The 25,921-nt window shown below is 41.5% G+C and overlaps 11 protein-coding genes across 11 annotated transcripts; 4 read left to right on the top strand and 7 right to left on the bottom strand.

Annotated features, from left to right (window-relative positions):
* Window positions 1–361: 361 nt before the first annotated feature.
* N7506_012133 (thioredoxin peroxidase DOT5) lies at window positions 362–1,119 on the top strand (the record flags this gene model as incomplete). The annotated part of the gene is made up of 2 exons (XM_056961424.1): window positions 362–650; window positions 731–1,119. 2 exons carry the CDS (start codon window positions 362–364, stop codon window positions 1,117–1,119), a joined length of 678 nt encoding a protein of 225 aa, XP_056805958.1.
* Window positions 1,120–1,345: 226 nt separating this feature from the next.
* On the bottom strand, window positions 1,346–2,430 carry N7506_012132 (oxidoreductase, short-chain dehydrogenase/reductase family; the record flags this gene model as incomplete). Its single annotated transcript, XM_056961423.1, has 4 exons — window positions 1,346–1,533; window positions 1,583–1,827; window positions 1,881–2,319; window positions 2,370–2,430. 4 exons carry the CDS (start codon window positions 2,428–2,430, stop codon window positions 1,346–1,348), a joined length of 933 nt encoding a protein of 310 aa, XP_056805957.1.
* An 842-nt stretch (window positions 2,431–3,272) lies between these two features.
* On the top strand, window positions 3,273–5,342 carry N7506_012131 (rRNA-processing protein MPP10; the record flags this gene model as incomplete). Its single annotated transcript, XM_056961422.1, has 1 exon — window positions 3,273–5,342. The coding sequence occupies one exon, from the start codon at window positions 3,273–3,275 to the stop codon at window positions 5,340–5,342; it is 2,070 nt and encodes a 689-aa protein (XP_056805956.1).
* Window positions 5,343–5,413: 71 nt separating this feature from the next.
* Window positions 5,414–6,214, bottom strand: N7506_012130 (protein N-lysine methyltransferase family protein; the record flags this gene model as incomplete). Its single annotated transcript, XM_056961421.1, has 2 exons — window positions 5,414–5,891; window positions 5,943–6,214. The coding sequence occupies 2 exons, from the start codon at window positions 6,212–6,214 to the stop codon at window positions 5,414–5,416; spliced, it is 750 nt and encodes a 249-aa protein (XP_056805955.1).
* A 755-nt stretch (window positions 6,215–6,969) lies between these two features.
* Window positions 6,970–7,531, bottom strand: N7506_012129 (DUF1761 domain-containing protein; the record flags this gene model as incomplete). Its single annotated transcript, XM_056961420.1, has 4 exons — window positions 6,970–7,104; window positions 7,156–7,386; window positions 7,451–7,461; window positions 7,516–7,531. The coding sequence occupies 4 exons, from the start codon at window positions 7,529–7,531 to the stop codon at window positions 6,970–6,972; spliced, it is 393 nt and encodes a 130-aa protein (XP_056805954.1).
* A 550-nt stretch (window positions 7,532–8,081) lies between these two features.
* Window positions 8,082–8,791, bottom strand: N7506_012128 (uncharacterized protein; the record flags this gene model as incomplete). Its single annotated transcript, XM_056961419.1, has 3 exons — window positions 8,082–8,106; window positions 8,165–8,673; window positions 8,732–8,791. The coding sequence occupies 3 exons, from the start codon at window positions 8,789–8,791 to the stop codon at window positions 8,082–8,084; spliced, it is 594 nt and encodes a 197-aa protein (XP_056805953.1).
* Window positions 8,792–9,481: 690 nt separating this feature from the next.
* On the bottom strand, window positions 9,482–10,337 carry N7506_012127 (NuoB/complex I 20 kDa subunit family protein; the record flags this gene model as incomplete). Its single annotated transcript, XM_056961418.1, has 4 exons — window positions 9,482–9,576; window positions 9,630–9,985; window positions 10,039–10,231; window positions 10,295–10,337. The coding sequence occupies 4 exons, from the start codon at window positions 10,335–10,337 to the stop codon at window positions 9,482–9,484; spliced, it is 687 nt and encodes a 228-aa protein (XP_056805952.1).
* A 645-nt stretch (window positions 10,338–10,982) lies between these two features.
* N7506_012126 (uncharacterized protein) lies at window positions 10,983–11,627 on the top strand (the record flags this gene model as incomplete). Its single annotated transcript, XM_056961417.1, has 3 exons — window positions 10,983–11,027; window positions 11,086–11,382; window positions 11,439–11,627. The coding sequence occupies 3 exons, from the start codon at window positions 10,983–10,985 to the stop codon at window positions 11,625–11,627; spliced, it is 531 nt and encodes a 176-aa protein (XP_056805951.1).
* Window positions 11,628–11,810: 183 nt separating this feature from the next.
* N7506_012125 (ACP S-malonyltransferase) lies at window positions 11,811–13,005 on the bottom strand (the record flags this gene model as incomplete). Its single annotated transcript, XM_056961416.1, has 3 exons — window positions 11,811–12,210; window positions 12,269–12,866; window positions 12,921–13,005. 3 exons carry the CDS (start codon window positions 13,003–13,005, stop codon window positions 11,811–11,813), a joined length of 1,083 nt encoding a protein of 360 aa, XP_056805950.1.
* Window positions 13,006–13,796: 791 nt separating this feature from the next.
* Window positions 13,797–17,930, top strand: N7506_012124 (putative nuclear pore complex subunit Nup133; the record flags this gene model as incomplete). Its single annotated transcript, XM_056961415.1, has 5 exons — window positions 13,797–14,078; window positions 14,155–14,224; window positions 14,290–16,989; window positions 17,040–17,591; window positions 17,659–17,930. The coding sequence occupies 5 exons, from the start codon at window positions 13,797–13,799 to the stop codon at window positions 17,928–17,930; spliced, it is 3,876 nt and encodes a 1,291-aa protein (XP_056805949.1).
* Window positions 17,931–18,214: 284 nt separating this feature from the next.
* Window positions 18,215–18,604, bottom strand: N7506_012123 (uncharacterized protein; the record flags this gene model as incomplete). Its single annotated transcript, XM_056961414.1, has 2 exons — window positions 18,215–18,446; window positions 18,504–18,604. The coding sequence occupies 2 exons, from the start codon at window positions 18,602–18,604 to the stop codon at window positions 18,215–18,217; spliced, it is 333 nt and encodes a 110-aa protein (XP_056805948.1).
* Between the last annotated feature and the right edge of the window lie 7,317 nt (window positions 18,605–25,921).

Genomic DNA, 25,921 nt, shown 5'->3' with positions numbered 1-25,921 from the left:
CCTCGGGAGTTGACGGAAATGACGGAGTTGACGGAGAGAGAGGTGAGAGGAGGAAGAGGAGGAAGAAGAGCGAAAAACGAGTCTCAAGTGAGTCAAGATTGAAATCGAAGTGAGGAGAAGTGTGGAGAGAAGGAGGCGAATCTGAGTAAGGACCTGATAGAAAAAAAAACTGGAGTCAAGTGGATTATGCGAGGCGATCAGCAAATCTAAGTTTTTCCCTTTTTCTCCGGTTCAGGGCACGGGTTTTCCCGGCTTATGTCAGCTTCCAGAACATCTATCTTCAGCTCCCCCCTCTTATGCATATACTGCACATACATACTTTCATTGGTATTCAAATCCTCCGGCTTTTTTTACTCACAAGATGGTGGAACTCAGGAAGCGCAAGGCACCGGCCAACCCTCCGGTCCCAGAGAAAAAGACCAAAGCTCCCAAGCCTCAACCGGATGTGGATGCTGATGTCGCGGCCGATGTCGATGTGGATGTGAAGAAGAGCTCCAAGGTCCCTGAAGTGGATGATATAATCGACATTGAATCCTTCGGGGGCGAAGTGCAGACCAATGATGGCGAGACAACCTCCCTCAAGAAGCTCCTGGATGAAAGTAAAGCTGGCGTGGTATTCTTTACATACCCCAAGGCCTCAACACCTGGCTGTAAGTATCTCTCCGTCGCCGTTGGCAAGCTTGGAACATTCGGAAAAATTACAAGATGACTGACTGCGACTCATCTTCAGGCACCAAGCAAGCTTGCTTGTTCCGTGATAATCACACCCATCTGACCTCCTCTGGTCTTTCTATTTACGGTCTTTCCGGGGACTCCCCCAAGGCCAACACCACGTTCAAGACCCGGCAAAACCTTCAATATCCACTCCTGTGTGACCCGCAGGCCAACCTCATTGCAGCCATTGGTCTTAAGAAATCGCCCAAGGGCACCATACGCGGTGTATTCGCCGTTGATAAGAAGGGTAAGGTCTTGCTCCGCGAGTCTGGTGGCCCCGATGCAACTGTGGATGCTGTTCAGAAGATTGTTGCCAATGCGCCCAAGCTCGAGGAAAAGGAAGCCGAGCCAGAAACTAAGCCCGATGATAAGGATGAGAAAGATGAGGCTGATGGATCCGAGTGATTCAGCCCTGGCGAGGGGAGTAGTGTACAGCCACAATCACATCAAGCGACCCATCAAAGACACCACATATTAACATGAAACGGTCTATAGCCTTTAGTTTACGGACATCTGTAGTCAGGATTGGAAGCGAAGCGAAGCGTCAATTTTCTTTTGATTCTATCTGTTTTTTGTGTTTTGGTTGCAGTTCCCGGTCTGTACCTGGTTGGTACGGTCTCGACATTAACCATTAACCATTGACCATGATTCCTCCGTTGGGGTGCAGACATTGTCCGGAAATGTAGCTGCTATCCTGGCTGGCCAGGAACACAAAACACGTTGCCACCTCACTTGGCTGGCCTGGTCGACCAATTGGCACGGCATGGAACTGTTCCATGGCAGCGCTTTGCATTGTCGCTGGAATCAGTGGTGTCCAGACTGTCTTGTTAGTGTCAGGCAGAGAAGGGATGGGAAGAGGGAGACTCACTTGGACCGGGGCAGACACAATTCACTCGGATGCCCTTCTTGACTTGTTGATTTGACAGGGCACGCGTGAATGCGACAATCGCGCCTTTGGTTGCAGTGTAATCCAACAAGTCACCTCGGCCAATATAAGGATTGACCGATGCGCAATTGATGATGGTGGAGCCTTTCTTCATATGAGGCAGTGAATACTTGGACAAATAGAAGAAAGAGTGAATGTTGGTATCGAATGTCCGTTCCCACTGGGATCTATAACAGGTTTTAGTATCAGACTGGATGTCTCCAGGTGCAGCTATACTCACTCATCGATCTCACTGATGTCGCTCAGCATGTCTTGGTACGCCGCGTTATTCACGAGAATATCGATGCCGCCCATCTTTTGCAAGGAGACGTCGATGATCTTCTGGCAATTTTCCTTCTTGCGAAGGTCGATGGCAAGAGTATGACATTGCTGTCCATGCTCCTCCACTCTTTTCCTGGTTTCTTGGGCATCGGATTCCTCTTCGGGGAGGTATACGATCACACTTGACGCACCCTCCATGGCAAACAGGATTGCAATGGCTCTGCCAATTCCCGAGTCACCACCAGTGATGATGGCCTTCTTCCCCTCGAGCTTTCCTGCAGCTTTATAGATCTGGTAGCCGCCATCTTCGGTTGGGATATGAGCGGACACGGGCTTGGGATCTTCCATGTCCGACTGCAGACCCGGTTTGGTCAGGTGCTGAATGGGAATTTTGTGGCCTGTACGGATGAGCTTCAAGGCTAGACCAGTGGGAGGTTTGTATACTCACCCGGCTCGAACTGAGACTTGGACCCACTGGCCGGTCTCTCGACATACTGGGCAACGGGCATTTTGATGAGTATATACAGACGTAGTGCTGTCGTTATTGAATATCAATTGTTAAACAGGTGAGCATACACAGATGGGAACAAGGGGGACTCCTGCTTAAGTAGATTATTGGGCAATAATGCATAGTCCAAACAACTGCCTTGGACTTTCTGTCACTATGACGATTTACTATTCTGAACCGCCCGACTTGAGGCGATTCGCAGCCCAAGGGGGCAACCGCTCAAGATAACCTTAGTCTAGACCCTTTGAATGTGGTGGGGGCGGCTCTGCGTGTAGCCACAATTGATCGTGGGTCCCTGCGAGATATTTTGCAGTAATTCTGCTATATACTCATGATGGAAGATTGGCGTCATGTTTTAGTGGCGATGGCCAGAAGGCATGAGGCAATGCCCTTGACTGTATTTATAGTGCTTGTAGTGGTGAGCAATCAGTAATAGCAGTAGGCATCATGCATTTGAGACCTAGTGATGCTGGTATAGTGAACATGGGAGAGTGTAAAACAATCCATGAATGTTATTTAGTTCTCCAACGCCGTTCCAGCATTCAAGATCAGTTGGAGATATATCTTCAAATGAAAACTTGAACTCAAGATTCCTGTATTCCAGGGTGTATTAAGACACATCAAGTCATTTAATAAAAACAAAAGAAGAATAAAGAAGAATAAGAAAGAAAAGAAGAGTAGACCAAAGTAGTCCTGGAGGTAGAGATGTTGTTATCTTATCGCCCATCGCGCTGATTGGTCAACCCTCCGATAATTTTTTTTTTTGCATTTCCAACTTGGACCTCGAACTTCACTGCACACCCTGGCGAGAAAGCATTCCCGACAGGAGATCCTGCACACAACATGGCCCTCTCATCCGCCTTATCCTCCCCATGGGGATTTCTCCGACCCACCAACGACCTACACACCACCGTCGTAGACTCCGCAAAGCACATCTTGGACACCCTCGCGGGATCCGTCGTGGACGCCCAAACCACTCGTCGCCAAATCAACAAAAAGCGCAAGAGATCAGACGATGCCGACCAAATTACCCAATTACAGTTGAAAAACCTCTACGTGGACGGCTTTACCTCAAATCAGATATGGGAACAGGCAACTCGGATCCTCGAGTCCACGGGTGAAGAAGTCGAACGGGATATCAGCTTGATCGCTCAGCACAGTGGTTACCTAGACCAGGATGAATCTGAACTCGGAGATCTCTCAGACCCCGAGCTTGCGCAATCCGATAGCGACAGCCAAGAGGGTATGGAAGAGCTCTCTGGGGGTTCAGGCGCTGAAGAGGAGGAAGAATCTGAGGCAGAATCTGATATGGAGGCCGAGCCCCTGGGTGAGGAAGATGACGAGGATATGGATGACGAAGAAATGGAGGACTGGGACGACGACAAGTCCATGGGCTCCGAAGAAGCGCCTGAGACCTTTGTCGAGGATAAATTTGGCCTCAATGATGGATTCTTCTCTATCGATGATTTCAACAAGCAGTCTGAAGCACTGGAACGACAGGACGTCAAGGGAGGACCCGAGGAAGGAGAAGACAGCGACGAAGAGGAACTCGACTGGCACTCAAACCCACTGATGGCCGGAAGTGCCGCCCCCGTCAACGACAGCAAAGCATCGAAGAACCGCGCGGTGGCCGAAGACGAACAGATGGATGACAGCGAGGAAGAAGGGCCGACATTCGGCAATGTCGATCTCAACGCCGACACGGACTCCGAAAACGAAGATGCCGAGAACTTTGGCGAGGAAGAAGCTGCGGGCTGGGTCAACACGAGTGATATCAAATACGCCGATTTCTTCGCCCCTCCGCCCCGCAAGGCCTCGAACAAGAAGTTGCGCGCACTTCCGAAAACTCAACCTGATGCCACACCAGTCGACGAGGCTGATGTCACCCGTGCCATTGATGACGTTCGACGTGACCTGTTTGATGACGAGGACGCCTCGGCCGAGGAAGATGGCGACGATATGGACGAATCTGGTGATGCTGGCCCCAAATCCTCACACGAAAAGCAAAGGGCGCGGATCGCAGATGAGATCCGTCGACTGGAGGCGGCCAACGTCGCCAAGAAGGAATGGATGGTCGCCGGTGAAGCCAAAGCTGCGCAGAGACCTGTCAACTCGCTCATCGAAGAAGATTTGGACTTTGAACGCATTGGAAAACCCGTTCCCGTCGTCACTAATGAGACCAGCGAGGACATTGAGGAGTTGGTCAAACGCCGCATCCTCGCCATGGAGTTTGACGAGGTCGTCCGCCGTCGGCCAGGCGCGGAGACCCAGCAAGCTGGAAGGAAGCCTCGCTTCGAGCTGGACGATACCAAGGCCCAGCAAGGTCTTGCTGAGATGTATGAGGCGGATCACCTCAAGGCCAATGATCCCAACTATGTGGATACCAAGGACCGCAAGTTGATGCGGGAGCACGCCGAGATCAACAGCCTGTGGAACGATGTGAGCGCTCAATTGGATACGCTCTGCAACTGGCACTACAAGCCGAAGATTGCCCAGGCCAGTATTAATGTCGTCACCGATGCTCCCACCATCATGATGGAAGAGGCACGCCCCACCGCTGGCGGTGCTGCTGGCGGACCCGTGGGACTTGCGCCGCAGGAGATCTACGCCCCCGGTGACGATGGCAAGGTCAAGGGCGAAGTGGTCCTCAAGAACGGTGCATCGATTGCCAAGGAGGAGATGTCTCGCGAACAGAAGGCCAAGAACAGACGCCAGAACAAGCAGACTCAAAAGAAGGCCAATGCCGAGCCCTCTCAACAAAAGACAGGCAAGGCAGCCGAGAAGCAGCAGATGATGACCGATCTGAAGAAGGGAGGAGTCAAGGTCATTGACAAGGAAGGTCGCGTGACCGATATCAATGGCGATGCCGTCAAGGCGGGTGGTCAAAACAGGGGAGATAATCTGAAACTGTGAAGGGCTTGTATTATTCTGGAGTCATATTTCTTTCTACATCAAATCTATTTTCAAGCATTGCACATATCATCTCAAGTGGCACTTCTGGCCGGTTTGGTCTGTTTCGCACGTATCGTGTACATGAAGATGTTCTCTCTGTTGTACTCTGCGGCACCGGGGTCATCGGTGATTAACTCCATGTCAAAGGCCTTCTTAGCCATTTTCATGAATCGCTGATCCGCTCGTCTGCGGCGCTTGTAGCAGAAGTAGCAGACCGAGTTGGGTCCCAGTAGCTCCTGGAGCGTGGTGATCAACAGAGGAAACGCCGGCTCGAAATAGACGCAGTCGGCGGCAATAATGACGTCCGGTTTTGACGGGATCTGGTGTGGGATTGGTTCTCCCCAGTTTAGTATCGCAGCAGTCGCATTTGGGCCGAGGTTGTTCAGTTGGATGTTATCATTCATTAAGGATAGCATGGGTTCCTGGTCTGTGAGATAGATGGGGTTTTCGAGGTGACACCCACGGGCCATGGCGAGTCCAACCAGGCCTGCTCCAGCCCCCAGTTCCACGCTAGTCAACCGTTAGAACCTCGGGAGACCACGAGTTGAGGGCCTCACCCACATTGTCTTATCGGATAGATCGGTGGCATGACGGCATAAGAGGTATTTTGCCAGAGCCATGCCCGCAGGCCATAATTGACCCCCACATCCGTTTTTAATATCTTCTTTGAACTGCAAAGGTTCCTTCAGGATGCCGTCAAATGAAGCGTCTGTGGTCACCGCAGCATAGTTTTCCCGACGTGGGGCCAGGGATTCACTGATACTGAACCCATCAGGACTTGACGGTGGGCTCAATTCGATATCCTGGGGGGTTGCAAATGGAATTTCGATCATCGTGGGGGGATTGCATAAGGGGAAGTTTTTTTTTGGGTGGTGGGGAGTGTTATCGCTAAATAAACACAGATCACATGATACGGTGGCAAGCATAAGTCAGAAATGGCCATATGCTGGCAATTGACTAGAACTGTTCCTATATACCATCTGGATAGGTACATATCAGATCTAATGTTGTCCAAAGGTCCAGTGCGCAGATACTTCTGGCATCCAGCCCAACACAAGCTTTGGCCCGTGCGAATGTGATCGACACCGTAATGTGCAATGCATATGCAGTGTGCACTGCTAATGTCGTTCTCAAGTTCTATAGTTCTGTGCATACAATCACTTCAAAACTAGCATTAATATGTGTCAACAGAGAATGATGTACCCACAATGCCAAGTGTCAACCCAATTGACTGTCTGAACATTATGAGTAGTCGATCCATGTGGGTAATGTGGGTATCGAGTTACATTCCACACTTCTTATGCACACTACAAGATATCGAACAATGCTGAGTAGTAAGATAGGTCCAAGGACTTTTAAGCAAGTGGCAGCTTCATCCCATATACATACCAGCTCGTTTTGTAGAGTACTTGAACGGGCACCGTCGCTCTCATAGATCACTCCTATACTTGCAGGGGACATCAATTGAATTATTCAGGCAGTTTCATATTCGTGTACATGTACAAGCATTAGCTGACTTGAGCTTGTTTCAAGTCTAAAGATATCGGATTATATCCCGCTAGACCCTGACATGGCACATCCATGCACTTTAGTCAAAGGGGTGAGTGCGGGTTCCCCACCAGGTGAGGAACAAGCTGAGTCCCACGGTCTCAAACACACGTGAGACCGCACCAACAGCAATGGTGTCAAGAGGCCTCTTCTCAGAGAAGACTTGGGCCACAACCTGCGAGGAGATTAGCATTGCAACGGAATAGAGGAGTGAGGGTGAACATACACCTGGAGCGGAGGTTGCGAAGAAGATAAGTGTTCCCAGGTAGGCAGCACCCTTGTAGCTCAAAGTACCGGTGGCATTGATCAGAGCAGCAACACCGTAGGTCTGGATCGCACTGCCGGCGAGGGAGCTTCCCCAGGCCGCGGCGGCACCGGCAGCTTCCTTGGACTTGAGGAATTCCTCCTTGGAGTTGGCAGCTTGAGCCCGGTGGTAGGTGTCACCAAAGACGGGGGGCTAGGATTCCCAGGGAGGCAGTGTGGGTGAAGATGGTGCCCAGGGCAATGGCGGAGGGCTTGACGGGGGGAAGATCTGGGAATTGTTAATACACATGCACTCTATCACCTAACATGGGTTGGAACTCACAGTGTAGAGTAGTCATGATGAATAGTTGAATGATGATAGTTGAGAAAAGTGAGATGGCGTTCCTTATAAAGAAGTCAATGAGGTGACGTCGTCATGATTCAAAGGAGGCCGAAGTATGCGGAGGGCCATGACGTCAACTCGCATTCTACAGCCAAGGTTTCCATCGGAGCAGGGAACCATCCAAAACGTAGAGAGTCCGCCGGTTTTGGCCCACAGAAACTTGGTTTGACGGCTTACCTACAATACTTGGACAAGGTCGATCTTTGTGGGGTTAATTGTCCGGGATGATGAGGGGAGTGGGTTGCGGCAATCTCCGGACCCTTGACCAGGAGGTGGACTACTCGATCTGAATCTATGTACAATAATTCCCCTCGTGATCAGGTATTGCACCAACGCTCACTAGAAAGAGGCACAACTGAAAAGAAAGACAGACACGCCTCGGGTGAATGCCACCTCAAAACCAATTGCCTGGGCTACATCTCCCAAACATGAATATGAAGCGATCCGGGTAGATTGAGAACTGAAATGGAATATGTTATTTTTCCGTGCTACATGGATCGGTCTAATCAAACAAAAGTGCGGCAGGTGTATCTGGGCAGTGTTAGCTCGGGTCGACAGATCAATTGGGGATATTGCACATTGCACGTACTTCTCGGGGTAGCCGTTCTCTGTCCCAAGTTCATACTTGGACTGTGAAGGCTGCGAAACAGGGTTGATGTTGGCAGGGTTGGGAGGGAGGCCATTGGCACCCAACACACCCTGGATGCTCTTCTTGTCTTGCTCGAAGAGAGCGGCCAGACCACGCTCCTCGCCCTGCTCCTTGACGGCAACCAATTGCTGCTCACCGGCCTCTCCGAGCTTCAGAACTTCGTCCTTGGGGGCAGCGTGGCTGCCAACAGTGAGGAGGCCCACGGCATCGGCCTGGCGCACGGTGCTGAGTTGCGGGTAGCTTCTCCGAGTGTCGCGCTTCCAGTAAGGGTTGTCGGCGATGTCACCGGCAGGAACCGTCACTGGGTCATCGTACGCCAGAGGGGGGAGAGAGCCCGGGGTCGGGAGACGGTATTGGGAGTTCAAGGGGATACCGGTCGAGCGGTTGGGGTCGATAGCGAAAAGGCGACGGATGCGCTCCCAGACACCAACAGATTGGACGGAGTATTTCTACCTCCATGATTAGATCAATCCAATCAGAACACTCATTTGCAAAAGCCCAGCCTACCTGGTTAATAGAGACGACATTTGACGCCGACTTGGCGGCGTTCAAGAGAGTGCGAGCCATGGCGAGAAGACTCTAACCTGCAGCCGATCCAATGTCAGTGTTGCGTTCAAGCAGCAGGTGGGCTCAGCTGCCAATGGCTTTCGCCCCGTGGAAAATCACTGTGACTTACTGGTATAAATTCCCGAAAGCCGTCAAGCGTCCTGAGCAATCGTTAAAGACGGCAGGGTAACTCGGAAGTGCGACCAGGTACGGATTATCCTTCCGCCGAGTCTCCATTAGTAATTCTTGGTCGCCATTGGTCTTCTCTACTCTCTACACTCTTCACTTTTGCACAAGTTATTCTCATTGGGCTTTAAGACAGAACAATTGAATTATCCATGACCTATGTTGCCTATATTACTCAAGTGAAATTGAAATCAGGATGACATATGGTGGCAAAATCCAACATCATACCCGCCGCTTTTGGGAAGCCTCATGACCTCGAAACTACTGTATACACAAACAAGATGTGGTGACTTGACCAGCAAAGGATAGATCCTTGGATTCTGTGGTTATGTTGGATATTCCGACATGGCTCAAAAAAAGAAAGAAAGAAAATGAAAGCGCAAAACATAGAAGAATATCAGGTCGACCTGATATTGATATACAAGATAGAAAGACACAAGTACTCCACTCCACAGTGATAGCATCTAAATTCACCATGCAGCATGATTGATAAAAGAAACAGTCCCGTTCATCACATTTTTCCAATTAACGGCGGTACCACATGCGTGTAATTCTGGTGTGGCGCATCTTCTTCTGCAGCTGGAAGATACCGTACATCAGTGCCTCGGAGGTAGGAGGGCCTGGGTTATCTAGTCAGTTCTTGTACCGCAGCCTGAGAAGAGGTTAAACTTACATCCAGGAACGTAGACATCAACCGGCACAACACGATCACAGCCTCGGACAACCGAGTAGCTGTAGTGGTAGTAACCGCCACCATTGGCACAACTTCCCATACTGATGACCCAGCGAGGGTCGGGCATCTGATCGTACACCTGGCGCAGGGCGGGGGCCATCTTGTTGGTCAAGGTACCGGCCACAATCATAACATCGGATTGACGCGGAGAGGCACGGAAAATGATTCCAAGACGATCCTGATCGTAGCGGGGGGTCGAAAGATGCATCATCTCGACGGCGCAGCATGCAAGACCGAAGGTCATGGGCCACAGGGAGCTCTGACGAGCCCAGTTGGCCACTTGATCGAGAGTGGTCCTGGGAAGCGTTAGCGGAAGTGTTGAGGATGCATTGGAAGTGGAACCACGAACAAGACATATTGCATAGCACCCTCTTTCTTTTCCTGGCTGGGCAGAGGCACTTCGGTGCGGGCCTTGCCTGACGCAGTCAATTGACCGGTCGATGTTGGGCGCTCAAGCGCAGTCGCGGACTTGATGGATGAGGTCGAGAGGGCAGCCAAGGGCTGAGCACGGGGAAGAGAAGCCACAAAGCGAGGGCGCGCGGCTACTGTCCATCAGCGAATTGACCTTGTCGTTTCAAGGTTTGATATGAGGGAGGGTGCTTTACCACACAGAGCGCCAGAGATGGCGGGCCTCGCCATGGGAAGCATCTTGCAAATCTCTTCGGATGAGACTAAGGGGAATCAATGAGTTGCGGGCTCTGCGATTGAATGCGAAGGGTGAAATCGGAGCCTGGGTCTGGAGAGGGGGAGGTGATATGAAATCACGAGAGGTGGCGGGCTTCGGGTGCACGACAAGGAGAGAGACCCCAAAAAGGTTCCGAAGTGGAAGACCTCGAGAGTGGTATAGCCACGGTTTGAAGGAGATGATGTAATCAATTATGTCTCTTCTGATTGGCTACCCCCTCGTAATTTTCAATCTTCTCAACCAGGTATGGTAAAGGCGGTAAGGTGCTCGTAAATGGAATTTGGCTGTATCGTCATTGGTTCAAGGATATCTCTGCCTTGGTGCCTTGGTGCCTTGATGCCTGGATGCCTGGATGTCTTGTCCGCACGGGAGCTAGTTACTTGCGGGGGTCAAACACCTCACGGCTGGCTCGGTGGTTTGTTTGATGTTCCACTATCCTGACTGTGGCAAACTCTTTTGAAAAGAGCTACTCAAATACAGGAGTTATCTGACTTGATATGGAGAGCTAATTTCTAGTGTCGCACTTCTCCAGGCGTCCGAGGAATACCCATCTCTTACACAAACCACAGCCCTGGGACAACTTGCCCACCCTGGGATCTCTATCAGAAATGGCAGGTCCAAGAATTGCCTGCATTGGCGTGATTGGGAAAGCAGTGTGTATCCTCGCAAACCCTCCTTCTCTTGGATAACCGTACTGACCCAATGCGCCAGGATAACCCCCTTCACATCTCACTGTTTCCCCCGTACTCGGACTCTACTATTGAATTCTCCTTCTTGCTGAACTCGTGCCTTGACATCTTTGACATCCGTGGCAAGCAAACCTCCATCGATCAGGATCTGGGCCTCTTGCATGCAATTGACGAGCGGCTCGCAGCCTATGGCTGGTTGACGACGACGGGAGTGAAACTATTGATAATTGTGGATGTTTCTGGTCAAGATGAACCTGCAGGCCCTGGAAAGCCTGCAGCTGCAGCTATCAATGGCTTGAGGGACTCGGATATGAAGCCGGTATGTCGATGATCAATAACAAGCTGTCGAAGTCAGCCTCTAACCGTTCACTATAGGCATTCCGAGCATTGCAAAGTGCATATATTCAGCTTTTGCAAAATCCATTCTATTCCCCCGATGACCACATACCGGTTGCCGGAAACTCAACGGCTTCAATTTCAGCTAGTCAGCCCATTTCAAACAAAAAGTTTGTGGCAGAAGTTAAGCGCATCGGCGATGTGTGGGTACCAGGCGCGGCTTTATAGAATAATCGTCGCAATTGCAAGCATTCCAAACAACTTTGCTTCATACGCAAGAACTGGGAATCGGTTTATTGAATCCATTTTGGGCAGTAACAGTATCAGAATGAACCACCTTGGTTCGTTATTGTTCTTTCGGGTCATGTTTATCTTTCACGGTTTGGATGGAAATGTACATTCAGCGTGTTACTATTGTGGTTCTCGTGTCTGGCCCTCGGACTCGGTTTCTTCTAGGGCAATCATGATCTCTGGAATCTCACGAGGATCACAGACAGCCCAAACACCTCCGCCCTTGGCATCAACCCGTCCAACTTCTTTGCCCACTAGGTTGCGTCCAACCTTCCCGGGTCCAATTCCAATCCACCGCCTCACGCCTCTTTCCTGATGGAGATAGCGAATGCTATCCCACCATCTTACCGTATCAGTACATTGCCTTGAGAGAAGGTCCTTGAGGTCCTCTTTGGACTGGAAGGGCAGGGCGGAAACATTCGAGATACACGGCAATGAGGCCGGAAATTTAATGTCGATCTGTTCCACTGCGTCCCTCATGTAGTCCGTAGCTCGCGCCATGGCAGGGCTGTGGAAGGGGCTATCACTTTTCAGTTTGACAGCCCTTGGATCATGCCCCCAAACTGGCGCAGCTGAACCAATAGCGTTTTGATGCGGTCAAGACTACCGCTGAGCACAATTTGATTCCTGGAATTGATGTTCGCGACGACCACTTGCTGAATTGGCGGGGCCGGGTGCAGTGTGTCGCCCTCGGTGCCCGGGGGTCAACGCCAAGGAAATCCTGGACTGTGCGAAGTAACCCGTCTAGGTGTTCGGGTTCACAGAGCAGTGCCACCATGCCATATGTTTCGCCAGATTGCTCGATCAGTGTGCGCGTGCACTGGGCCATAATTTCAGCCCGGCGTCGAACCAACCGGAGCGCGTCGCCAAATGTAAGGTAGCCACCGGCGACGAGTGCAGAGAATTCCCCTAGACTGTGTCCCAGTGTCACGTCGATTCTGGACTTGACATCAAACCCAAACTCCTGTTCTAGAATGCGAAGTATCAAGACCGAGGTCGCCATTACGGCTGGCTGGGAGTTTTCGGTCTTATTGAGCTTCGAGTTGGGCCCGTCGGATATGATAGCAGAAAGTTTGAGTCCGAGGGTACTATCCATCTCATCCAATACCTGGGCGGAGGTGTGGGGGAAACTCTCAATCCAGGCATTGGCCATGCCGACCCGTTGGACGCCATGTCCTAGTGTCCCTCAGCTGGAGTCCACGGGCTTCGAGGGGAAGAAGCAGAACGTACCTGGGAAGAAGAGAGCCGTGTGCAGGGCTCTTTTTGAAGAGAGTATCGTAAGGCGCATGGGGTTTAGAGGTCGTGATCCAGCCATGGACCTCCATCGGATCCCCGACAGGCCTGAAAGCATTTTCTGTTCCTGCAACTCTAATCAGCCCTTTGGGGTCTTGGAGTTGGCAGACCACATAAGCATGATGTCTGCAGACGTTTCTAAACGGCCGTATGTGTATAGGGAGAGTTAGCTCCAAGGCATTTGTGGGGGTGAGATGCGGGATTCACGTGAGCACGGGGTAAAAGACCTCCGCGGGCCGTGTCCATTCGAAATAAGCCGGTTGCGCCTGGTATGGTAACCCCCTCGAGAGACAGTTGAGCTTTGCTTGATTACATGTAATTGCTGCCTCTCTTGTATAACTAGGTTTTCATCGTAGTAGCTGATCTGAAACAGTTGTATGAGAACTTGACTCTGGAAGTATACAACAATTGTTATTTTGACCAAGTACGGATGAACGGATATATAGATATGGTATATTGTGAAAGGTAGTTCATATACCGACAGATTTCAATCTGTATTATACCATAGCCCTCCAAGACGATGTATAAATGACATTGAAGCAAATGAAAGAAGGTAGAGTGAAGTCGAGTGAAGGAAGTTGGGAGCTCTCGGGAAGATCAAAGAGCCTCTGCCAAAAGTTCCTTCACCGCCTTCGGACCTCTCTCTCTATTGTTATTCTACTCTGTTGATCGCTCTGGACTTTCGATTGATTTCCTTTCTTTGAGCACGAACAAACTTCAATCCTCTCGTCCTCGCTCACTCGGCGATTCAGTTTGTGAACAACACTACGGTTTCCGAGAAAGCGCGTCTTCGCGACACGCGGACATCAAACCATGTTCGTTCCCAAGGCCGGTGGTCGCAGCACTCGACGACGCCCACGTACAAGCTCAGATGACTCCGTCAACCCCCCGAAGGCGAAGAGACAGCGCTCTGTCTTGCGCCGTCCAGACGAATCCCCTTCCGATACACAACTAGGACGCGAGATCGCAAAATTGACGACACCCACCCAAGCAAATGGTGAAACCCCTAAGGACTCGACCACTGATGCTCATCCAGCATCCCGGACCGCAAAGCAAGGGGATATGCTCGGAAACAGCGAAGGCACGGTCGTTCTGGTAAGTGGACACGAGATCCGTGTAGATCTGCTCAACCTTCTCAGGCCCTGGGTGCTAATGCGCGGGGAATGAATAGTCAAGCACCGATTTCTACACCGTGGACCAGCTACCTGGATTGCCAGATCAAATTCGCGGACCGCAATCAGGTATGTTCTACCCATATAGGTTTTCCCCCATTTGGTTGTGGATCATTTAACATTTGGAGATACAGAACCCCTCAGGTGTTTCTTTGGGTCTGGTCATGACCACGCCCTCGCTCTAACTCGCTCACATGCCATCGTGTGGCCGTACTCTGCGCCCACCTCGTCTCCGTCTCCTTCGCAGACCTTCACAGTCTCAATCCCAGAGTCATGCCGAGACCCGAAAGGTGCAATTCCCCTCGGAGTTCTACTTTCCACAGCCACGGGAGAACAGCCCGGGCTCCTTGTGATCATTCCATCGACAGGCAAAGTGATCTACTGGGAAACGGTCTCTAGCGCGGCGTCGCTTGGATTATCCCGACAGAAGCAGAATGGTATTCAAGGATCTACGCCCGGTATGCTCTCAGGTGAATATGCCACAGAGGTCCTGAACGGGGAGCCTTCTGGTGTCATCGCAACATTCTCTTCCGGGCGAGTGGCACATATCACTCTCAGGGATCCACAGGGAAAGCCGACGGTGCTTGTCAGCTTCCTTCGCAGCAACGCGGGCAACGGAGGTGGTGGGTTGTTCGGAAACCTTAAGAACGTCCTGGGTGGTGGTTACTGGAGAAAAGAGGTCACTGCCGTTCGAGCCGGAGGTTCCCACCAGCGCGGTCAACGTGATGTGGTCATTGCAACTTCGACTGGCCTCTTGGAAATTTGGGACACACACTGGAACCACGGCAACACTCTCAAGAAACGGTTCGATGCGAAGGAGGAAATCCTGGCTGCTCTTCCTCAGGCCCACAAGAAACCCGCCAATGCCGTTGAAGATCTTCAGGTAGTGGACTTTGCTTTCTCTGCAATGCAGTCTGCAGGCGATCTTTCTCACCCCTCCGATGGGTCTTGGCGCCTATTTTTGGTAGTAAGATCACCCCAATGGTCTGAATCCAGGGCTTTGTTTGTCATTCAGGTCCACTTGTCAGGCACATCCGGTTGCCGTGTGGTGTCCACTCATCCCGTGGACCTTCATCACATCTCCGCCAGCGTACTCGACGATTCGAAGCCCAAGATATTTGTGCCAAAACCAGAAGAAACAGCTTTTATCCTCATCGGTCAATCTCTTATCATCTTATCATTGGCAGTGACGACTGAAGAAACCCCGTCTTCCCAATTGCTCTCAGATTCCAACAAATTACCTCTGCCTTTCCAGGATACCATTCACCTCCGATCTGGCAAAGACCACGAAATACTGGGTTCCACCTCAGAGGATCAGTCTAACGATTCAACGAACCCAGCATGTGTGCTCATGCTCCGGAACTTCGGGGTCATCCGTGTCACAGTACTCCCTCGCCCTGAAAACGCAAGCGACGAGGCCGATGAGCCTCAGGTTACGGCCAAGCATAAGCTCGAGCAAGCTGTGTTCTTTGGTACTATGGCGAGGAATCCATTGAATCTCTCTGGTCCGAGTGATTTGAACTTCCCCCCATCTGAAATGGAGCAGGCCTCGTTGGAAATCTGCAGCGAATTACTCCGATCCTCGTCTAGGTTCATTCCAACTACTGCCATATCCTTGGATCAGAATCTTCGATTGAGAGCCAAAGCACTGGATGACCTCGCATCGCTATTGTTACAACATGGTAACCCTCTCAGTCGACCAGCAAGATGGGAACTACTCTGGGCCGCCGAGAAAATTGCTGCCCAGAGGAATATGTGGAAAGTCCAGGAGACATTCAAAGTCAAACCTGACGCTGAAGAGCCTTTCCTGAATCTTGTCATCGGTGCCATGAATGACAAGTTCAAGACTCCGGTCAACTCGCTCCAGGGGGAGTCAGATCCTGTACGCCAGTGGTTTTTACGAGATTCATACCGCATGGAGCATGTCATTCCATGGATCAAGAATGCGATCAAGCGCCGTCGGGGCAGTGCTTCAATCAATGCGCGCGCCTTTTCAGATCAAATTTTAGAAGCCAGTGAGCTGTTCCTTGCCGTCACGGAAACTGCTTTCCGGTATCGCGATGAGCACGTTGTGCCGTATGGCCTCAGTGAAGACTTCTTGGAGGATGGAGTTCTTTCCGATGGATATGGAGACCTTCCTGAGTTCTGGACCTCGCGAGGTGTTGGTTATTCTGAAGCAGGACATTTGCTTGATCTAGAACTCGACAGCTGTCGTTCATGGCAAGCCTCAGCATCCGCTGCCGATGTTCCAGACGCACAAGTACTCAATCAGGTCGCACGGAACAGCTACCGGCACCTTCGTGTACTCGGTCACATGCATCGTGAGCGCACTCGCTGGCTTTCAGCACAGGGGGATCCCAAGCTCATGGATGAGAGTGTCTCGATTGAACAATCCCATGTTGTAGACCGCAAATGGAAACTCTTCAAGTTGGCTGGTATTGGCCATCTTCATGATGCCATTAGTCTGGCCGAAGGCTTCCGAGACATGGGCGCACTCGTCGAGTTGATTGTTGAGCTCAACGACCAAGAAGCGAGCCCCACCTCGGATGCACCTACGTCCCAGGCGGAGATCGAGGCCTCCCAGCTGGTTTCAAAGTACTTCGACAAATTCGGCGATATATGGGCGGATGCATACTTCTCTCAGCAAATAGCCATGGGCTACCCCGGATCGTTGTTGGATGGAAAGTACCAATCAGCCGTGACCCAATTCCTTCGGAGGAACCCTGCATATTCTCGACTTAGCTGGATTAATGACGTGACCGGGGAAGACGACTGCGACACGGCCGCAAATTCGTTGGAAAATCTGGCCCTGGACGCCGAGAAGGACCTTTGGAGTCACCGCGTGGAGATCTCGCTGGCCAAACTCGGTAAACTAGCGACACAGGAAAAAAGCAGTCACCTGCTCGAATTACCAGTCTGCAGGAGGATGTGAAACGTCTCGAGGATTACGTTGAAGTGGATTTGATTCAAGATGCCCTCTACGCGCACCTTCAACACACTTGGCAGGGTGCAATCGATACAAACGCCGAGGCCGAACTAGCGCTCGAATTCTATGGCCAACATATTTTCGAGGATCGTCCATCGCTCCATGAACTCCTGGGTGAGGCAATTTCCACTTTGGTCAACCGACAAGTTGTTGGTGCGGACGGTCTGGTCGATCTTCTCACATTGATGGGACCTACCGAAATCACTGGTGACAGAGGAAATGAGCTGGTCAAGAGTGAGTCGCACCTTGCATTGCAAGTGCTCGACTACGGTCGTTATGGCCAGCGAGACCCTGCATACCAGATGGCTTTGCAGCGATTGATCTGGCGACGATGTTTGATCAAGGATGATTGGGTGGCTCGGGGTAAAGCTGCCGAAAAGCCCAACGGCAACTCAGACAGCTACATCGGTGGCACCGCTCTCTACCAAACACTTCTCACATGCCTAGAAGGTGAGCATTCTTGACATGGAAATACACGCGATGATTATTAGCCAGGAGACTAACAAAGTATCTACAGAACCAAGAGCTAGCGGTCGATCTATCTACATGCCACTTTCTCCCGTGGAGTCTCTTATGGCAGATTCGGATTCGGAGATTCTTCTGTCACGGTTCAACTCCGAGCAGAAGTCCCGAGTGGCCGTCGATCTTCAGGTGGAGAATAATATCCTGCGCCGTTACATTGAGGTCGGAAAGCTTGACTTCTGGTTCCAAAACCTGCGCGAGACTGCCGAGGCTCAGTCATCGGTTCCAAATGGACAACTCGCCGGCAACGGGTCCACTGAGACCTGATTAACACTTGCGATGGTTTGCGATGGATCAGGCGTTTCTAACGGTTTGGCTTCTCCGGGGGCAATGTGTCATAATAAGTACTTGTGAAGTTCGAAATGCCATATCTTACAATGACCATCAGGATCGTACTAGTAATTGGAACAATCCGAATTAAAGATGCATTTGACTTGGAATAAACTTATTTGGATGAAAATAAAACCAGGCAATCCGACCGTCGATTAGGATCCATGTTCGCATATACTTGGCGAGGTCAATGGTCTGCGAACAAGTCGTGTGCAACGGGCCTAGTACTTCGATCCGTCCTGGTCGACTTCACTGTCATGCCCACTGCTGGAACCTTCTGCCTTAGTCACATCACTCGATTCCGAGGCATGTTGTTCTTCGAACACAGGTTCCGGGTCCAAGGCCTCGAATTTGGTGCTGAAATCGGCCAGGCCCTGGATACTGCTGTTTGATCGACGACGAGCATTGGTAAAGGAGTAGTCATAATCCTGGACCTCCTCGCCGGATCGGCCCCTGTATACTCCAGTCAGCTTGGTGACAATGACGATATTTGGAATAGGTAGACATTACCAGTTTCCTTTTCCACCTCCATCCTTCTTTGTCTTGCGGGGGTCAGCATCAGTTGGTCCAGACTTAGCGAAATAACGAGGTATCTGGTCACGAGTGCCCATGATGCCTTCAACTAGATGATCACGATCATTTGATTTGTGCGAACGGGTCACTGTATGACATTAGGAAAGGGCCAGTATCCATGGGAGGGATTTTACTTTTGTGAAAGATTTGATAAAGAAGAGGGAATGAAAGCAACTCTGCTGAAGAGAAGGGAGAAGAGTCTCGTGACTGATGACTTCATAAAATGCGGGGGTTCAACAATGGGCCCACTAACCTTATTTGTTCTCCACCTTTTCTCCTTTCGTGTTGTACTTGACTACTTCCACTCAATTCTGTCAGTTCTTACAATAGATGCTTTCAAACGACAATAGGGCTGGAAATTCTAGTCTGCCATAATTGAACCCCGGCCTGGGAGATTACTGGAGAAATATGAGCTCAAGCCCAGTAACAAGACAATGTTCAAAGAAGATAGTGCTTTTTGGTATAGGATATTCTAAGAGAGGTTTACAACATTTTATGTCATCTTCTACTGTCGCTGTCCTGCGCGGTCTACAACACTACGATGAGAATCTTGCACGTCGAATAACCATCATCAACTGGCGAAAAGCCCTCCCATTCTTATGCAAAACTATGACCTGTGGTGGAACAAATTTTGTACAATAAGTCCATAGCATTGCACATCCCAATACCCCAAGGGAGATCTCAGGGGTAAGCTATGCTTGCCACACGCTGGATGTTAATGACATTTACTTACTTACTTTTACTATCCATGGAAGGTGAAGTGCATTGGTTGTTAGTTACAGGGTCTTTGATATCAGGTATCAAGAGGTGTTATGGGATCTTCTTCTACAGGAGATCCCTCTGGGGTTGCTTGTTACACTATACTTAGTCATCCTCGCTTATCGATGATTCCCCTATATTTATTTTGAGCCTAGTTCGCTCTGAGATTCTCCTTTTTATCGAATCTTTCTTGATCTTCAAGAACCCTGTCTATTGTTATATAACTAGGTTAGATCTCTAATATCAAGATTCAATTTTAAAAAATAATATAAAAAGAGGTATCCTATTAGATTATAATAAATTATAATTAAATAAAAATAAAACTTCAAAATAAATAAAATAAATAAAATAAATAAATATTAATAATATCTAGAAAAATAAGATATTAATAATATTAAATTAATAAAAAGAAATCTTTATATAGATTATTAAAGATAGATTTTTTATAGATATATAATATTAATATTAATCTTATATCTATTTTTTGAAATATCTTAATAGAAAATAATATAATAACTAGTTTCTAAATAATTAATTTTTTATAACTAATTATATTATCTAATAAATCTTTTTTATAATTATGATAAATAGATATTATTAAAGAAGAAAATAAACAATAATAATTACATAAATCTAAGAATAAAAAATATATTATCTAAATCTTATAAAATAAAATTAACTAATATTATAAAAATAATAACTATCTTTATTATAACTAGATAGATTATATTATCTATAAATGTAAAATATAACCTATAGTCTATCTATTAATATTTTTATATAGACTATTAATAATATTAACTTAATTAATATAGACACTTTTAAGGGATTGATATAAAAACATCCCCCCTCCTAAAAAAACACCCTTTTTATCAAAAAAACACCCCTCTAACCTAATAAATAGACCTCCACAAAACCTGACTTGGGTCCAACTTTTAGAACCTGATCCAACCTATAGGTCCAAAAGTTAAACCTATACTAGCTTAGAGCTAATATAAATTATCTAGAAAGGAAGATCTTAGTGTATATAACTTAATAACTATTTATAATTAATTATTATTCTTTATATATATTTAGTTATAATTAAAAAATTCTTATTTTTAGAGTAATTAATTATTTGAAATATTATAAAATAATTATATTTATAGGATTTATATAAAAAGTTATTATTATTTTATTAATTAAATTTATAAAATTAGATAATAGTAATATAAAAATCCTATATTTATATATTTTAGCTATATCTATAATAGAAATATATATCTAAATATTATAATCTTTTTTTATATATTATAAATCATAGTTTTTTTTAAACTTTTAGTTTTTAATTCTTTAAATTTAGATATTTTTATTATTTTAATAAAGTAAATAATATTTAGATTTATTAAAAATCATTATAGATAATAAGATTTTTATAGTCTTTATATCTAAATTAATATTTAAAGATTTAGATTAAAAGATTTAGAAGAATCAAGATTTAAAAATAGTTATATAGATAATTTATAGATTATTTATAGATCTTTTAGATTATTTATAGATTATTTATAGATTTTTTAAATTATCTATTTAATATGCTAATTATAATAATAATATTTATTTATTATAGATCTAGAAATAATAGATTATTTTAAATAAAAATTAATTTAAGATTAAATTAATCCTTTTTTATAAAATAGTAATACTCTAGTATTATAAATATATAATTCTTTTTCTATTAAAATAAATATAATCTTTTATCTTATATTATTTATTTTTATATTTATTTTTAATTATATCTATAATATTATAATAAAAAAGCTAAGCCTTTTAATTATCTAATATATATATCTTATTATTATTTAATATTAATAAAGTTAATTCTTTATAGACTATCTTTTTAAATAATATCTTAATTCCTTTTAATCTAAACTATCTAGTATTATTAATAGTATCTAGTCTAAATAAAAATATCTTTTAATAACTTTATCTTTCTTCTCTAGAGCTTTTATCTTTAATTAAATAATATATATCTAATTAAATAAGATTCTATATTATTTATCTAATTAATATAATAAAAAAAAAAAAAAAATTTATTTAGTAATAATTATAAACTAGATTTAGATGATAAAAAAGGATCTATTAGAATATATATTATTTATTAATAGTTTAATAACACTTTTCTAAAGTAATAGATAGAAAAATAAATATTTTAAAAGTTAAATATTTAAAATATAAAATCTTATTTATTTATCTAGATTTAAATAATAGTATTTCTATAATAAATAAATATATTTAAAAGAGTAGATATTAATAGATATCTAAAAATCTAGATATTAAATAATTTATCTAATTAATATAATATTAGTTTTATATTTTTTTAGTTATATAAAACTAATCTATATCTAAAATAAAAATTTATTTTAAATAATTATAGTTATTATATAAAAAAGCTAAGAAGATATCTAAATTAGATTTCTTATAGACTCTAATCTCTTTTAGAAGTTTTTAAAATATCTTAGCTTTTATAATTTAATTTTAATAGTTTAATATATAATCTTAAGATTAAATCTTTTTATTTATAAACTATTTAATATTAAATAATTATAAAGATTATTTTTTATTAAAAAAGGTTTTAAAATCTTTTTTAATAAAAATTAAAATATCTTTTACTTTTAATTATTAGATTTTCTTATTTATAAATATATTTATAGCTATTATTATCTATTTTCTAAATTAAAACTAGAAGTATTAAAAGATCTTATTTAATTTTGAGTTTATTTTTAGATTATATATTAATATAAATTTAAATATAATAATAATAGATATCCTTTAGAAATATAAGTTAATAAATTAAATACTTATAATAATAACTAATAATATATCTAATAATATTATACTTTTAGAAAAGCTCTAAAACTATATTAAACTTTTTAAATTAGATAATAATATTATAATTATTTATATTTTATATCTTATATATATAATCTAACTAAATCTAAAAAATCTTTTTAAAAAGATAAGGATTATCTTTAATAATAATATAATTAAAAAAGCCTAAAAATAAAATAATACTATTTATCTTTAAAATTAAAAAAATAATATTATTAATATATTTAAAAAGATTTAGATTCTAAAATCTAATTCTAAATTATATATTAATATATCTTTTAGATCTAAAAGCTTATTATTTATATAAATAGTAATCTATAATACTAAAAATAATTCGTTAAGCTATAATCTAATTTATCAAAACTTATTTCTATTTAAAATATATATATTTAATAGAATTTAATATTTCTAATATTATATTATATAAAAAAGCTTTAACTAATTTTTAACTAATATTACTTTTAAAAGAATCTTATTAATCTTATATTTAATTAAAAATATTAATACTAGATTAATTATCTATTATAAATTATATAATCTTTTTTTTAATTTATAATTATATTTTTAAAGTTAAAAGATATTATTATTTATTTTATATTTAATATTTACAATATACTTTTTAATTATTTAAAGAAATCAATTAATTAACTTTAAAAAAAGAAAGTTTTTTAAAAAAAGATAATACTTAAAGTTTTAAAAGCTTCTAAATAGAAATTTAAAAATTACTATTATAATATTAAAAAGATTTATAATAATCTATTTATAATTATAATTATTTTTATTTTATAATATAAACTCTAGTTTTTTAGTAATTAAATAAAGAATAATATTAATTATTCTAAATAATATTAAAAAAATCTTTAAACTCTTTTTATATTATATTAATAATAGCTATAAAAAAGATTAAAAAAGATATCTATTTAGTCTAATCTTATTAAAGATATTAATATAAATTTTGATTTAATAATTAACCTTAGATATTAAATTAAAAAAGAGAATAATAAATTTATATAATATATCTAGTTTAATATATATCTTCTTTTTATTAAAATTTAATATTACTAATATATATTAAGATTAATAAAATTAAAGAATATTTGCTAATAGTAAAAGAAGTATAAGATTAAATTCCTAGCTTTTATAAATCTTATTTATAATATTTTTATAATTCTTATAACTAATATTAAGATTAAATATCTATTTAATTTAGTTTATAATGTTTACTATTATTAATATAACTTATTAAATATAAATATTATTAAAAACCTTATACTCTAAAAGTATATTATTAAGTTTAAAATTAAATCTACTAAATTTATATTCTATAATATATATTTAATTAAATAGGATATATAAATAAAATAAAAGAAGAAAGATTAATCTTTTTAGAAATTAATAAAACCTATTAATAAAGATAAAAAAGAGAAAATAAATCTATAAAGCTTCTAGAAAAATACTTAACTATTATTATTAAATAAAGCTCTATATACAAAGAAGAAAATAAAAAGATTTTTAAACTATCTTTTTTTTTTTACAATCCTAATAATAGATAAAGAGAACTTATAAATAAATTAAAAAAGATAATTTCATAGAATATTAATTAATATTCAGAATTAGTAATACTTTATTAAAACCTCAATCTAATTCTAAATTTCTAATTATTAAATAATCCTAATATCTTTTATTCGATATATAAACAAAATATATAAAAATATAGTTAAATTATATATAATTTATATATTTCCTATTTATCTTATTTAACTAACCTATTTTACCCACATAATCTAGCAGGTTTTAAAACTAGAACTGTGACCCAACCCGCAGATCAGATTGGTAACCTATAAACCCGTTAAGAAACGGGTTTTAGATAACCCGTAACAGATAACCTGCGGGTTATGTCAAGGTCTACTAATAAATATAAGGGTTATATATTGTCAGGTACAATATCTATTAACTTAATAAAAGAAAGAATAAGGATAGACATCGATACAGTTATAAATTAATAATAAATAGAGAGGAATTTAATAGTATTGCCTTATTAAATATAAAACTAATTTTTAATTAGAATCAGAAAGGAACCTAGCTTTCTTTAACTAAATATCTAATCTATTAAAGGAGCTATTAGATTCTAATAAACTATAGAGAGTCGATATTAACTTATTATCAATTTATATAACGTTTTGATTCTTTCCAATAATCTCTAGAAATAAGCTTTAAACGCTTAAAGTATTAATTTTAATGATCTAGAATATTAGATATCTATTATCACAAGGAAATATAATTACTAGATTATTGTTTAGATATCTATTTCTAAACTATTTCTTACTTATAATAATAAGATTATTATTTAGCTCTAATATAATAAATATTTATCTAGACTTCTTTTTTATAAATATTATTAAAATATTACTAGATAATTAGAGTTTGATAATATTACTATATCTAGAACTATTCTTGATCTAAGGATGCTAATATAAAAGATTATTTTTAATATTTTTATTTAAAAGATCTAAGATAGTATATCTTTCTAGATTATTAATTTGTAAAGAGTTTTAATCGCTTTTAAATCATCTTTATTCTAGCTTATTAATAAAGATAGATATAATATAGGATATCTAAAAAGTCTTTTTATAAAAGGTTTTAATTATTCTTAAATAATAAGTTATATTATAGATTATCTTATAAATCTATAAATTAAAAAGAGATAATTTTTTAAAAGAAAATAGTATATCTTTATATTTACTATCTTTCTAAATTTTCAATATCTAAGATTTAAAAGATAATCAATAATTACTTTGTTATTGATCTTAGAGATATAATAAGAAAGGGAAAAAAAAGAAAGATAATTTAATTTTATTATTTATAAAGACTAAATTAATAGTAAATCATAATTATAAGATTTATAAAGTAAAATAAAGATTATTATTATTTTAATTATCGTTTTAAGATTTTCTTAATTTTTATTATATTATTATTCTTCCTTTTTTGTTTATAAACATCTTATTTATCAATTTAAGATTAAATTAATAGTAAATTAAGATTCTAAATATTTAGAAATAAGATAAATTAAATTATTTTAAGATTATTTAATAATTCTTTTTAAATTAAAAGTTACTTATTTTTTTCCTATTTCTTATAGTTTTCTATTTTCTTTATTCTCTTTTTTATAATTTTTTATCTTTTTTTTATATTAGTTTTTCTCCCTATTTCTTTTTATTTCATATCTAATATTATATTATAATATCTTTAAAAAAAAGATACTTTATTAAAAGAATTTATTCTTTATTTATAAAGTTTTTATATAACTTATTTAAGAGTTATCTCTATTGTATAAAAGGAGATAAACTTTGATAATCTCTTTTAGATTGTCTATTATATTATCTATTATAATACTAAATTGTATAATTATTATTTAATTAAAAAAAAGTCTTATCTAAAGGTATATTTTCTTTTTCAAAGTTAAGTAAACTTTGATTTTAACCTATTTAAATCTTTACTATAATTATTAATCACTAGTTTAAATTCCTTATTTTTTTTTCTTAGATATAATAGTTTTAGATAAATAAATATAGAGATTTTAATATCTTGTTATAAGATAATAATATTATTTTTATACTTTATTTTAATATTAGTTTTATAATAAAGATAGTTAAAATTATAATCGATCTAATACAATCTTTTAATAATTTTATGAAATCCTATAATATAAATTATAATTTAATAAGAAC

The sequence above is a fragment of the Penicillium brevicompactum genome (genome assembly GCF_028827555.1).
Source record: "Penicillium brevicompactum strain IBT 35665 chromosome Unknown utg000009l_segment0_segment0, whole genome shotgun sequence".
NCBI lineage: Eukaryota > Fungi > Ascomycota > Eurotiomycetes > Eurotiales > Aspergillaceae > Penicillium > Penicillium brevicompactum.
Note: the sequence above shows the minus strand (reverse complement) of the source record. Positions and strands in the feature narration are given on the sequence as shown.